We start from the raw sequence: 13,970 nt of genomic DNA on the forward strand, positions 1-13,970 counted from the left end.
CAGGAGACTGCTTTCAGTGGCTAAATCTGGGACAATTTGAGCATCAAGATAAATTAGGACAATAATTTTTGGATAAGTAAAGTATGGGAAATACATACTATGGAGTATTATGAACCAGTAAAAAAAAAATGAGGAAAATTTCTATGAACTGAAAGGGAATAGTTTTGAGAATATATTTTAAGTGAAAAATGCAAAAAAATACATGTGGTATGCCACCTTTTTTTATAAAAAGTAGAAGAAAATTGGGGCACCTGGGTGGCTGAGTTGGGTGAGTGCCCGACTCTTGATTTCAGCTCAGGTCAGGCTCGCAACTCGTGAGTTCGAGCTCCACATTGGGCTACGAGCTGACAGCGCTGAGTCAGCTTGGGATTCTCTCTCTCTTCCACTCTCTCTGCCCCTCCACACGCGCTCGCTCTCTCAAAATAAATAAACGTTTTTTAAAAAGTAGAAGAAAATGTAAAAACTACACACGTCTGTATAATTTTGCAAAAAATAAATACAAGAAAGATAAAACAAAACAACAAATAAATACAAGAAAGATAAAACAAGATGAAACTGGTTACCCGCAGGGATGGAGATGAAGGGATTGTAGGGACAGGCAAAGGGATGACTCTTCCTTGGGTATACCTTTCTATACAATGTTGTATAGAATTTGTACTAATGTTCTACAGATTTAATAACAAGAATGAGAGAAAAATCTCAAACTAAAGGAAAACAGGAACAAATGAGCCTGTTTCCAATGAATAAAGTGATTTGCCTGAAGAAGGTTTTCATTTTTCGTTGTGGTAAAACAGCATACAATTTATCATGTTAGCCAGTTTTTAAGTGTGTAGTTTGGCGACATGAAGCACATCCACAGTGTTGTATGATCATCACCATTATCCACCTGTGCAACTCTTTTCGTCTTTGAAAACTGAAACTCTGTACCTATTAAACAGCAAATCCCCACTGCCCCCAGTCATGGGCACCACTGTTCTATTTTCTGTCTCTTTGAAATCTAGGTACTTTACATAAGTGGAATCACGTGGTACTTGTTCTTTTGTGAAAGGCTTGTTTTACTTGGCATTATGTCCTCAAGATTCATTCATGTTGTAGCATGCATCAAGATTTCCTTTCCTTATTTTTTTAAAGTTTATTGATTTATTTAGAGAGAGACGGAGGGATGGAGAGACAGAGAGAGAGAAAGAGAGAGAGAGAGAGAGAGAGAGAGAGAGAGAGAGAGAATCCCAAGCAGGCTCCATGCTCAGCGCAGAGCCCAAAGGGGGGCTCAATTCCACGACCCTGGGATCATGACCTGAGCTGAAATCAAAAGTCGGAAGCTTTACCAACTGAGCCACCCAAGCGCCCCAGCATCTCCTTCCTTTATAAGTTTGAAGAAAACTTTGTTGTATGTATATACCATACTTGTTTATCCATTAGTCAATGGACACTAGAGTTGCTTCTATATTTTGTTTATTACGAATAATGCTGCTGTGAACATGGGTGTACAAATATCTCTTTGAGACCTTACTTTAATTGGAGGGTGGATATATATCCAGAAGTGGATTTCTGGATCATATAGTAATTCTATTCTTAATTTTTTGAAAAAGTACCACATTATTTTCCACAGAGGCTGTAACATTTTACATTCCCACCAATAGTGCACGAGGGTTCCAAGTTCTCCACATCCTTGCCAACAATTATTTTCTGTTTTTGAGAGTACCTGTCTTAATGGGCATAAAGTGGCATCTCATTGTGGTTTTGATTTGCATTTCCTGATGGTGAGTGATACTGAACATCTTCTCATGGGCTTATTGGCCATTTGTTATCTTCTTTGGAGAACAGTCTATTCAAGTCCTTTGTCCATTTTTTTCACCAGGTTGTTTTTGTTCTTGATTTGTAGGAGTTCTTTATATGTTCTGGATATGAATCCCTTATCAGATATATGGTAAACAAATATATTCTCGGGTTCCATGGTTTGCCTTTTGATTCTGTTGTTTTTTGTGAGGCACAAAAGCATTTAATTTTGTTGTGTCCCAATTTACCTATTTAATTTTGTTGTCCATGATGTTAGTGAGATCCAAGAAGTCACTGCCAAACCCAGTATCACAAAGGCTTTCCTCTCATATTTTCTTATAAGAGTGTTCCAGTTTTGGGTCTTACATTTAGGCCTTTGATCCATTTTGTATATGGTATAAAGTAAGAGTGCAACTTCATCTATTTGCATATCAATACCCAGTTTTCCCAGCACCATTTGTTGAAAAGACTGTCCTTTCTTCATTGAGTGGCTTTGGCCCCTCTTCTTAAAAATCATATGACCATACATGTGAAAGTTTTTTTCTGGGTTCTCTCTTTGATTTCATTGGTCTGTATGTCTGTCTTTATGCCAGTACCCCAAATAAGTTTGGAACATAGTACTCTGACTTCAATCTAAAGGAAAAAAAAAAAAGGTAAACCAACCTTGACTCCTTTTAGTAGGTTTATTTGTTGTAGTGACACGAACATTATGAAATCATTTTGTGGCTACTGCAGAACTGAGCAAATGAGGGACTACAGTGAGGTTTTTGGGAGCCAGAGGAATATGGAAGTTGGCAGATAGAGGTAGGAACATGGAATGGGGGGAAGGCAAGCAAAAACCTAGGGTGGATTCAAATTAGAGGCATTGGTATAAATTTATTATTTCAATGACACTCAGACATTAAGTTGCAATGAGTAGAGCCTGAGCCAAGACCTTCATTTCTAAATATAATTGTCCACAGAAATGAACCAGGAGTTCATGGAGAAATGGCTTATTCAAAGCCCAGAAAATACAAGATGAGCCTGGAACATCTTATTATGCCAGAAAATAAGTGCCAAAAGAATGATGAGGGTATATAAGAAAAAGAAATGAAAGCCTTTCATTGGCCAAGGCTGGGATAACTGAGCATTAAGGTGAATAAGAACAGAAATAGAGTGAATAAATCACAGATCCAGGAGTCCACCTTGATAACAGATCGTAAGTTAAAAAATACCTGGGAAGAAAAGGTGACCTGTTCCGTACAGTAGAATGCTGACTAATAAACACAGTAGCACTGATGGAATTGGAAAATTACCATTTAAAAATCATCTTAGTAAAGACAGATTTAGGCAAGAATCCTCATGCATGCCAAATTGGGGGAGCGAGAGTTTGACAGGAGTTTGCATATAGTCTCAGAATATCTACCTACAAGTTTCTCATTTATTACAAGTGGGGAAGTGGTAGCTTTTGAGTGGAGAAATCTGACAACACAGGTGACTGTAACTGACTTCATCCATTAGGGACAAATGGACCGTGTTTAAATGTAAAAGTCTGGCCTTCGAGGAGGATGACCCAGGAAGTGTTAAGGTACCTTCAGAACCTTCTGGTGTCTCAGTGCCCATAGGGGGCACAAGAACATGGAGAGCTGAAGAAAGAGAGAATGACAGTTTGGAGAGACTGAAGCGCATGTGCCTAGTATGTGCCCAGGAGCTCTCTATCTGGACCACAGAGAGTAGGAGTGGGATCCGCTGCCCAGACAGCGCCCCCCCCCCCCCATTGGAGAAGGCTTGCTGCCTCCCTCTGAGGGAATGCAGTCCCCAGGCAGAGAACCACCTGGCCCCATTCACACCCCTCCTAGGGTGGCCGGTGGGCAGGGCGGTAATGGCCCAGCCCCTGTCAAACAGAGGCACTCACTATGCTCACGACAGACAGAGCCCCTCCCAGATTGGTCAAGGTTTCATCAGGCCTGCCTGGCCGCTGGACTTTCTCCTCTGCCAACCCTTCCTCCTCCTGCCTCTCACAGTTCAATGCTTTACTTAGCTTGCGCCCCAAACTCAGCCCCTGCTTCGGAAGGACCCGACCTGCCACAGGCTCCCTCAAAAGCTACCGCTTTTCCTACTAAATTAAGGAGAATATGGACAGATCATATGCTTATTAAAAAGACATTGTTTCCGAAGAAAGCAACAGATGAACACAGACTGTTCCAACTAATGAAAAGCTCCTGTTTGGAGATCTGTTTGTCAGTTACTTGGATTGGGGGATACAGTTTTCCAAGATGCAGGCTGGTAGGAAGAAAGAGGCCGGATTCTGTGTTAGTTTCTTAGGCCTGCGGTAACAAACAACAAGCCATTCCCTCGATTCTGGAGGCTAGAGGACCATCAAGGTGTGAGCAGGGCCAGGCTCCCTCTCCCTGCCTCTGTGCTGCTGGGGGTCCTTGGGGCTCCTTGCGTGTGGCTGTGTTACTTGGGTCTCTGCTTCCATCTCCACACTGGCGCTGACTGCTCGGGGCATTTTCCTCTTGTGTGTGTCTGTGTCTGCATCTCCCCTCTCTTTATAAGGACACCAGTTATGTCGGATTAAGGGTCCACCTTCCTCCAGTATGACCTCATGGTGATTTATAGCTCAATTACAACTGTATGGACCCTATTTCCAAATCAGGTCATATTCACAGGTACCAGGGGTTATGACTTCATCCCTTGTGGGAACTGGGAAAAAATTCCTCCCGTGTGTCTCTTTTCTATACTTCTTCTGACCACCAAACATGGGAGGAGGGCTCAGGTTCCCCTTACCATGCAATTCTGCAACACTGGCTGGGTATCCTACAATTCCGTTCAGTCCTGACCCCATCTATGAGGACTTGGCATCGAATCCCACACATTAAAGGTTCAGTGCCACAAGACTGCACCTGCCTCCCACTTCAGACACCAGGTATAAGTCCCGGTTGTCACCGATGCTGCTCACCAACTGTTTATAAATACAGTAAACTTTATTTTGCCAGCATAATTCGTTCCGGAAATATGCTTGTAATCCAAAGCATTTGTGTATGAAAACAAATTTCGCCATAAGAAATAATAGAAACTCAGAGGATTCGTTCTACACCTAAAAATACTCATATAAAAATGGTTATAATACTGTAATACAAAACAAAATAATAAAGAAAATGCAAAATATAAAGAAAAAGAAACAAATTAACCTGCACTTACCTCTGAAAATCTTGGTGGCTGGTGTGAGGGAGACAAGAGAGAGGAGGGGTATCGCGTAAGACGACTGTCACAATCACTAATGGAATCACTGCTATCTATTGGCTCAATGGAATCTTTTTCTGCACGGGGGCATTGTATACACTCCCATGGATGTTGACTATAGTACAGTATTAATAAACTTGCTATATACTGTATTTAATGGCAAGAAGGCAGCCGAGGACAGGGTCTGTATCTGCAGGCAGCCTGACCTAGAATGAAGCAAAGCATTCCTAAGCTTACTCTTGTCTGGAAAAGCAAAGAACTGTCCATAGGTGCTTTGAAGTGACAAAAAAAAAAAATACACTAGTGCAGTTGTGGGCACCTTTCAACGTTCTGAAAAATCACTGATTTCTGCCAAACACCATGGCCTGAGACCGAGCATTGGAGCATGGGAGATGATCACCCACAATCCCACAGAGAGAGAGAGAGAGACAGAGAGAGAGACAGAGAGACAGAGAGAGAGAGAGAGAGAGAGAGAAGAACCATTGGCTCAGTTGTGATCATGTGACATTCGGTGTCAGGTACTACCCGTATTGCAAGACATCGCCTGCTTAGCAAGTTAAAATTTATTAGACATATTTGCTTGTCTTGCAGAATACTCACAGAACAAGTTACTCACATCCAAGGTTTTACTGTAAATCAGACGTTCCCACATCTCCCTCCTTGGATTCAATCAATTTGCTACATCGTCTCACAGAACTCAGAGAAACATTTTACCTACTAGATCACTGGTTTATTATAAAAGGATATAACACAGGACCGGCCAGAGGGAAGAGATGCATAGGACAAGGTATGGGGAAGGGGTGCAGAACTTTCCTGCCCCTCCAGGCCTGCCACTTTCCTAGTGCCTCCCTGCGTTCACCAGCCCAGAAGCCCTTTAGATCTAATCCTTTTGGATTTTTATGGAGGCTTCATTACATAGGCACGAATGATTAAATCATTGGCCATAGGTGACTGAACCCACTCTCCAGCTTTTCTCTCCTCCCCAGGAGGGGACCCTGTAGGGGTGGGGGATTGACAGTTCCAATATTCTAATCACATGGTTGGGTCCCCTGGCAACCGGCCCTCATCCTTAGAGTTTTCCAAAAGCCACCTCATTAACAGACATTCAGGTATGGTTGACAGGGACCTGCTTCTGGATAGCCAGATGCCTTTATTGCTCTCATCACTTGGGGGAGTTCCAAGGGTTTTAGGAGCTCTGTGCCAGAAACACGGACAGGGACCAAATATAATATTTCTTATTATAAATGACAATATCACAGGGACACAGCTCAATCCATGACAAATTGTGTCCTAGACTGGCTAACTGAAGCCTGTGTAAGCCCAATACTGTTGAACGACGGCAGTAACACTGAGCGTAATACAGGGACTCTTCCCACGCTCACCACCCAACCTGCCTGATTCCTTGCAGGTGGCTTGAAACAGCAGCATGTTGGGGGTCTTTAGAGCAGAGTGGTGGAGTGAGGGGGTTTTGAGATGTGAGAACAGGTAGAAGGTCACGTGGCTTCTGGAGAGCTCGGAGGGTCTACTGCAGGGAAGTAGGCAGGCAGATATTTGGGAGAACACGATGCTTAGTCCAGGCTTCCTGAACATAAGATCCTAGCATGACCCCGGACTGGCCTCCTTAACCAGGGGCTTTGGCTGAAGTGCATGCAGGCTTGCAGTGGGGGGACACTGAGGACAATGTGGGGGTTCAAGGATCCCCACACTATGGTCCCAGGTAGGACCTCTACTCTGCTGGTGGCCACAGCTCTAGGAGCCACCTTGGAGACAGAAGTATAGGGGTGACAGAACAGGTGAGGGTAGGGGAGTGGCCAGGCAGTCAAAGGCAGCCACATGTGGATAGCTCTATTCTTATAAAATATAAACACGGGCAAATTTAACCAAAAATAAGTTCCTTGAACCAAAAAGTTCTCTTCCAATACATGATACAATTAAGTATTTCTTAAGAGGTTTTGAAGAACGTCCCTGCTATGAAGCGGGGGTTGTCCAAGCTGGAAAATTCCCAGTAAGAAAATCCAGCTCTTAAAGCTATTAAGAGGGTGCTCTCGGTTGCCCAGACAAATATGCTCATATCCACCTTGGATGTGGAATTTTTAGAGCTTATTTGTGGATAGAAAATAGCTTAAAATATTTGCAGGAACTTGTCCCCTTCTTCAGAAAGAGTTGTGGCTAATTAGAATTTCCATTTTGTTTTGCTCCCTGACCTCTCGATTGGCTTATAAGCTATTAAGTGATGTTCTAGCAATTTGTTTGGGATATGGGAGTTGTTTTGCATCTACTCTGCAAAAAAGCATCAAGCATGGTGTCAAAATACATTACAGTTATTAGGCAATTTATACATTGTGATTGTTTTTCTTGGTGGCCAATGGCTCTGTCTATGAAAAACAAAGCTCTTCACTCCTAGTTAGTATTTTGGGACGCATTAGTGATGCATTATTAATGTAGTGAGGAAGTTGCTATTTTTAGACCTGGTTAAATTAGGAATAGAAGAGGGCAGTCATACAGGCAAAATTTAGTAAAACTGTATGTGGGACTAGAATGTAAATAATTGGCATACTTTGAAGAGTTGACTGTGAATCCGCACTTGTATGTTTTTACTTGAAATGTAGAAGATAATTGGTCAAAATATGTATCTTTCTAGAGAATGTGCTCCATCCGCTGCTACTTTAACATTTGTGAGAGAAAATAAAATTGCATCTGAGTCTTTGAACAAAGAGGGAAGTGTAACAACTACTCAAGATTTGACGGGGGCTGAAATTCCAGGTAGGCTTCACCAAATGTTTAAAGGAAATGCCTCCTTCATTAGATACAATGATGCAAAGAGGCTGTGGCCAATGAGACACCATAGCATATATTACAACTCTTGTAAGAGCTTCAAATAACTAGATACGTTTAAACATGGATTTAAAAACTCCTTCCTTAAGGGTCTAAATTGGACTTACAAGATACAAAGATTGGCGAGCATAAAGATCTGTGCCATCAAAAATATGGAAAATGAGTTCTGTGATAACACAGTAGTGATTCCAGGCCTATTCCAAATTATCAGAACTTAGCATAATTCACATTTTTTACTTATCAACCAATCTTAAGCTAAATTTAGGAGGAAAGAAAAACTGGAAGTTAAAAATAATTCAGGAAGGGGCTTCTGGGTGGTGCAGTTGGTTCAGCATCTGACTCTTGATTTTGGCTCAGGTCATGATATCAGGGTCATGAGATCGAGCCCTGTGCTGGGCTCCATGCTGGGCACAGAGCCTGCTTCAGAGTCTCTTTCTCCCTGCCCCTCCCCTGCGTACACCTGCTCGCTCTCTCTCTCTCTCTCTCTCTCTCTCTCTCTCTCTCTCTCAAAAACAAGAAAAGAAAAATCAGGACTTCCTCCTTGCCTGGATGAAGAAGATCTGGGTGGGGCTGGAGTCATGATACTGTCTGTGAACCTTACCTGAATAAATGTTAACTATAACTTGACACCTAAGCTTGTCCTCATCGGGGAAAGAACTGGGGTTATTCCTCATTAACAGTGAAATCTACATGTAACTGTAGGAGCCCTGTTTTCCCTTGACTGAGGAGAAAAATGGAGGGTAAAACTAGGAGGAAGAAATACCGGCAAGCAAGGAATGTTGGGAGGTGGGTCCAGTGGTGTTGTGGGTGAAGGAAATGCACACAGAAGCATGGCTCCTGTGACTCTGGAGGTGGAAGGTGCCTCTGAGGTCACTTCCGCTGTGGATTTCCTCTGTGGGCAGGGAAGTCTGCAGCGCTGAAGGTCTTCCTTAGAGACAGAGGCAGGCAATAACCGGGTGGCCTCATGGGTGGGGCTCTGGTCACTTCACACCCTCCACAACCAGAGAGGGGTCCACCTGATTAATATATTTGGGTCCTGCAGGAGATTTTGTATGAAAAATGCCTCTACTGTATGGCGTAACAATATTTAAAAATCATCATAGTTGGGGGCCCCTTCCACACACCGCCGTTCCAGGAGCATTATTGCAGAATTAGGAGAAGAAACAGCTTAGATGGGTGCCCAATATCTAGTCTCATGTACCCATGCATTTTTTTTTCAACAAATATTTGCAAAGCACCTACTAAGTAGCAGCTAAGTGCTTCATCACTATTCTAGACTGGCTAGAATGACCCTCATAGCAACCTGAAAATAGATACCGTTTTCTCTCTCAGCTGGAGAGCACTAATTCGATAAGTTTGCGCATAACAACTTTGTAACATGCTCGCATGCATTTCAAATACAATTATCAAGAAATGACTCGCTTCCCCTTTCCACCCCCATTCCAGAACTAGATTTGGGCATCTGAACTGTGGGAAAAGCTAGCCATTTGCAATTTTAGTTCAAAAGATATTTGCTGTGTTTCAAAAATTGGTGGGGGAGTAATTCCAAGGAGAGACAAAGCCTGGTGCAGTGGGAATGGATGGCTTGGGCCCTCAGCAAGCAGAGGAAAAGTAAACCTGCTTGGTTTTTATTGCTTGGAACTCTGTCCCTTGCTTGTTTAGAAAGAGGGCAGTGACATTTGTGAGGGAAGCTATAGCCAGGCCCAGGATGGGAGCAGAGGGGGCTTTGGGACCCCCATGGACTGTGCCCACAGACTGATATGCTCCAGAACATTCTGGTGTATTCCAGCATTCTGAGGCTGGTATCCTCAAGACAAGATCTCAGGGCCGAGCTAAGGTTCTAAAGCCCCGTGTTTTAGAGACATGACTCAATTTCTGTCTTCTGGCCAGCCTTTTCTTTTCTTTCCTTTTCCTTTTTTAATATTTGTTTATTTTTGAGAGAGAGAGAGAGAGAGAGAGAGAGAGAGAGATGGGGAGGGGCAGAGAGAGGGAGACACAGAATCTGAAATAGGCTCCAGGCTCTGAGCTGTCAGCACAGACCCCAACGTGGGGCTTGAACCCAGAAACCCTGACATCATGACCTGAGCCGAAGTCAGAAGCTTAACCTACTGAGCCACCCAGGCCCCCTGGGCAGTCTTTTCTACTGAGTGTTGACCAAGAGAGGGATTTTCTCTCTACTTCCCTGTGAAGTAAACTCCTGTTTACTTCAGATGTTGGAAGTAGGGTGACCAGTTCATCCAGGTTTACCCAGGGATTTCTGGGCTTTAGAACTAGAAGTCCTATCTCCTGGAAACCCCTTCATTCCCAGGCAAACGGGGATGAATAGTCATCCAGAGGATATAAGAGCCAAGTGAACAGGCTGGATATTTCAGTAATAAACCACTGCAAAAGTTAGTGGCTGAAAAGCACTATCATTTTGTTTACTCACCACACTGGGCTCTGCTGGGATCAGCTGAGCGGTTCTTCTGGTGGTCTTGCTGATGCGAATTTAGTCAGTGGGTCAGACGGATGGAGGCTGAGGTTTCTCCCTTTCCACGTGGCCTCTCCATGAGGCTTTTCGCAGCAGGGAGAAATTCTACACGGTAGCACAGGGCTCTGTAGAGTGCCAAACCCGCTCGGCTTCTCCAGGCTTAGGCTGGAACTGGCCCAGTGTACTTTTACTATATCTTATTGGCAAAAGCCAGTCACGGTGCCATTCTACAACTAAGGTAGGGGGACTTCCCACCGAGTGGATACCAAGGGGTGGTTCACAGGGGTGCTCCACAGGTGACAGTCTGCTCCAGTGAGATGCTCACTGGGGCTCACCAGATTCAGGTGCCTGATTACCTCTGACCTGCTTGCTGGGCCACCGGCCACACTGCCTCACACTCAGAAGTGACTGAATGGTTTCACCACTGGTCAGGGCCTTCAAGAGCTCTGTGTAAAGTATACGACAAATTTATCCCTATTATTCTCCCTTCTGCTAAGCATACTGAGGATAGTGAATCCCTGTGAGGTTGCCAGCAGGTTCGCAGGAAGCCACAGGGCAAGAGGCCCAGGTCTTGCGATGTTGACGTGAGGCAATCAAGGACCTGACTGTCCTTGGGGCAGCAATTACCCAGATCACCAAAGCACAGCACCTTGCTTACAGGGACCATCCCTTCTCAACATGGAACCTCCCTACCGCGGGCCCCAAATCTCGTCTTCAAAGTTTGGGGAAGTGTGGGCATCGCTTTCCTCTCCACGGCAGCTCTAAACCCCGCACTGACTTGGTTTCCCAGTCCCCTTTCCTCTGGCTGTGTGCCTCCTGAGGGCAGGGCGAGGCCTAGCTTTCTGGAACACACAACCAGGGAGGGGTGCACTCTCCGGAAGAGCCCATCCCCCCGCCTCCACGTCAGAGCACCCCCCCTCCCGGCTTCCCCCTTCCCCCCCCCCCCCCCCCCCCCCCCCCCCCCCCCTTTTTTTTTTTTTTTTTTTTTTTTTTTTCTGGAAAGAATCGGGCCCCACTCGGCCTCCCCCAACGCAAACTCCGCCTCGAAAGAACCCCGGAGCCGCCTCGGGGCCCCCGGACTGCCGCTGGGCTCGTTCCCCTCTCCCCTCCCGACCTCCTCTTCCACCGCCGCGGGCACTCTCGGGGCATTTTGACTTCTGGCTTCTTCCCTCGCTTTTTCTCGCCGCCCCGCAGCCGGGCCCCGCGCGTCCCGCCTGCGCGCTGTCGCTTTAAGCCGGTGCCTAGCGCTGCGCCCCTCCCTCACCCCTGCCGGCGCTCCCCGGCTGCTCCTCGCAGCCCCTCCCGCGCCTCCTCCTCCTCCTCCTCCCCTCCCGCTCCTCCTCCTGCGCTCCCGCTCGTCCTCGCCGCCGCCGGCCAGTCGCCCGCTCCGCTCCGCTCCTCGCAGCCTCCCGGACCCGCAGCCATGGCCGACATCAAGACGGGCATCTTCGCCAAGAACGTGCAGAAGCGGCTCAACCGCGCGCAGGAAAAGGTCAGAGCGGGCGACGGGCCGCGGGGCAGGTGGCGGGGGCGCGCGGCGGCGAGGGCCGAGCGGGCCGGGGGAGCGGCGGAGGCTGGGGCCGGGGGCGCGGGGATGCCCTGTGCTGCGCCGCGGCGACTGCAGCGAGGCGGCCGCGGGCGGGGAGGCTGGAGCGCCCGGGGCGCGCGGTCCGCCCGAGTCTCCCCGCGCGCTCGCCCCCCGCGCTGCTGGCCGCGGTCGCCGCTCTCCCGGGCGGGCGAGGGCGCGAGCGGTGGCAGGTGCTGCGGCTCGCCCGCGGTCCCCGGAGCCGAGCGCTTCTTCCCGCCCGCGGCGCCCGCTCCTCGCTGGCCCGCTGGCCCGCGGGTCCGGGCGGGAGATTGCGGCAGCAGTCCTCCCTCCGGGGGGGTCTCCTGGGGACCCAAGTGCGGCAGAAACGGCTGGTGCAGCGCAGAGGCCACCCCCCAGATCTGTACGGATCGATCGGGCTCATCTCAGAAAACCCATGGCTTTAATACAGTGCTGTCCAGTGAATCCTGGAGTTCAAAATAGAGATGTGGATACACACTTTTCTTTCTCTGTGTTCTTTTTTTTTGGGGGGGGGGTCCTCTCTGTGTGTGCCCTTTTGGACATCGGTGTCCTTCTCTGGAAGGTCAGAAATACATGTGACCTGAACCTAACAGTTCTTTGCACATTTCTGCACAAAGAGGGCGTTTTATTGCATTAAAAACAAACAAAAAAAAAAATCCACATCGCACGCTCAGGTTGGGTTCCCTAGTGTTTTACAAGCTCCTCAGCATATTGGCCTCTCAGTAATTTATTTTCCTCTCCCAGAGATGGGCACAGATGAATCCCAGGTTTACACCAAGCGCAGCCCTGTGCAGTTGAGGTATTGTGGCAGGCGCTGGGCTCGCCTGGCTCCCCTGGAGACTGCTTGTCGTCAAGACCTTGCCAGCACTGAGGTCTTCATTTGTGTCTCCAGCCAAAGGACATTCATATTGCAGCTTAAGCATCGAACTTGAAAATGAACGCCGGCTAATTGAGCCCCACGGTTTGTGTCAGTGGAACTGTGTTCCCTTTCATGTGGCAGTGTTTTCCGTCCCTGGGATTCTGGGTGTTTAGTGTTTGCCTCTTTTACTGGAAGTCAGATTTGCCGCGTTGCTCAAAATGACCGTGAATTTCCCTCTTCAGACCCTGGCTCAGGCTGCTCTCGGTTCCCACCCACCTGGAGGAACTGAGCTGAAGGGGGCACTGATCCCTTTGCCTGTCCCCAGGACCGGAGGCTGTGTGGCTGCCACTGGCCCCTCCCTCCACACACGCACACTCCCAGTGCAGTAAGAGGATTGTATTTCTTTTAATATCTACCCAAGCTCATCCTCAACTAACGAGAACCTCTCCAGCCGCTCCTTCGGCAGCTGCATTAGCAGGGCTTCTTGGCCTCTACCAGTCCCTGGTTAGTTACTTGTCCAGAAAGTAGCTAAGGATCTGCTGGGATCCCAGCCAGGTTTTGTCATCGTTTTTCCATGCTTCACTTTACCCACTTGTAGGTATTCCTCCCCGCTCTCCACTTCCAGCTAATTACTTGAATCCTTGGTCTGAAGCTTTTTACAGAGTCCACTTTCCATCTGTGAAAGAATTTAGTGGTATAGTCTGCCTTTTCACATTTTACATTATTTCTTAATCTGGGTCACCAGCTGTTAATATGCTAAAAATAAATGAAAAGGTATCATAATCTGTCTTACAGAGCGTGCAAGCCCTTGTGAATTGTTGAAAACTCACTTTGTCGTTATTAAGGTCAAGTGTGTATTATGACTGCACTTCTGGATGGTGGTTACTTTTCCATGGGAGGGGAGGTCTAAGGGAGGCTTGTATAGGGCTTCAGCTATCCTGTTTTCTTCCCTGGGTGAAGTTGCTGATGGAAAGTGCCTGCTGTACCAAATGTAGGGCGTTAAGACACCAAAAGGCTGAGAGTATGGTTTCCACTGGTGGGTAAGTTCTGTCTCTTTCTTGAGCCTGTGCAGCATTAGGGAAAGGGCAGGTGGGAATCCAGGTGAGGTAGCCCAGCCAAGCCTGAAGAGAAGCTACTGGAGGGTGGAAAACACAGTAAGTGACTGCTGAAGGCATTGGACATCTCCCCCAGAGATGCCTTCCTTTTTTGTTTTTGGACTGTTCCTTTTCTCTGATGCA

The 13,970-nt window shown here is 47.0% G+C and overlaps 1 protein-coding gene across 2 annotated transcripts in view; it reads left to right on the forward strand.

Moving 5' to 3' along the window:
* Positions 1-11,169: 11,169 nt before the first annotated feature.
* AMPH (amphiphysin) overlaps positions 11,170-13,970 on the forward strand; it is a 248,068-nt gene continuing 245,267 nt past the window's right edge. Inside the window, exon 1 of one of the 2 annotated variants that reach the window (XM_049642759.1) lies at positions 11,170-11,798. In XM_049642759.1, the coding sequence (XP_049498716.1) occupies positions 11,730-11,798 (69 nt within the window). In that variant the 5' untranslated portion in view covers positions 11,170-11,729. The remainder of the gene's footprint in view (positions 11,799-13,970) is intronic. The other variant, XM_049642761.1, reaches the window with a different exon arrangement.

This window comes from Panthera uncia, chromosome A2 (assembly GCF_023721935.1).
Source record: "Panthera uncia isolate 11264 chromosome A2, Puncia_PCG_1.0, whole genome shotgun sequence".
NCBI lineage: Eukaryota > Metazoa > Chordata > Mammalia > Carnivora > Felidae > Panthera > Panthera uncia.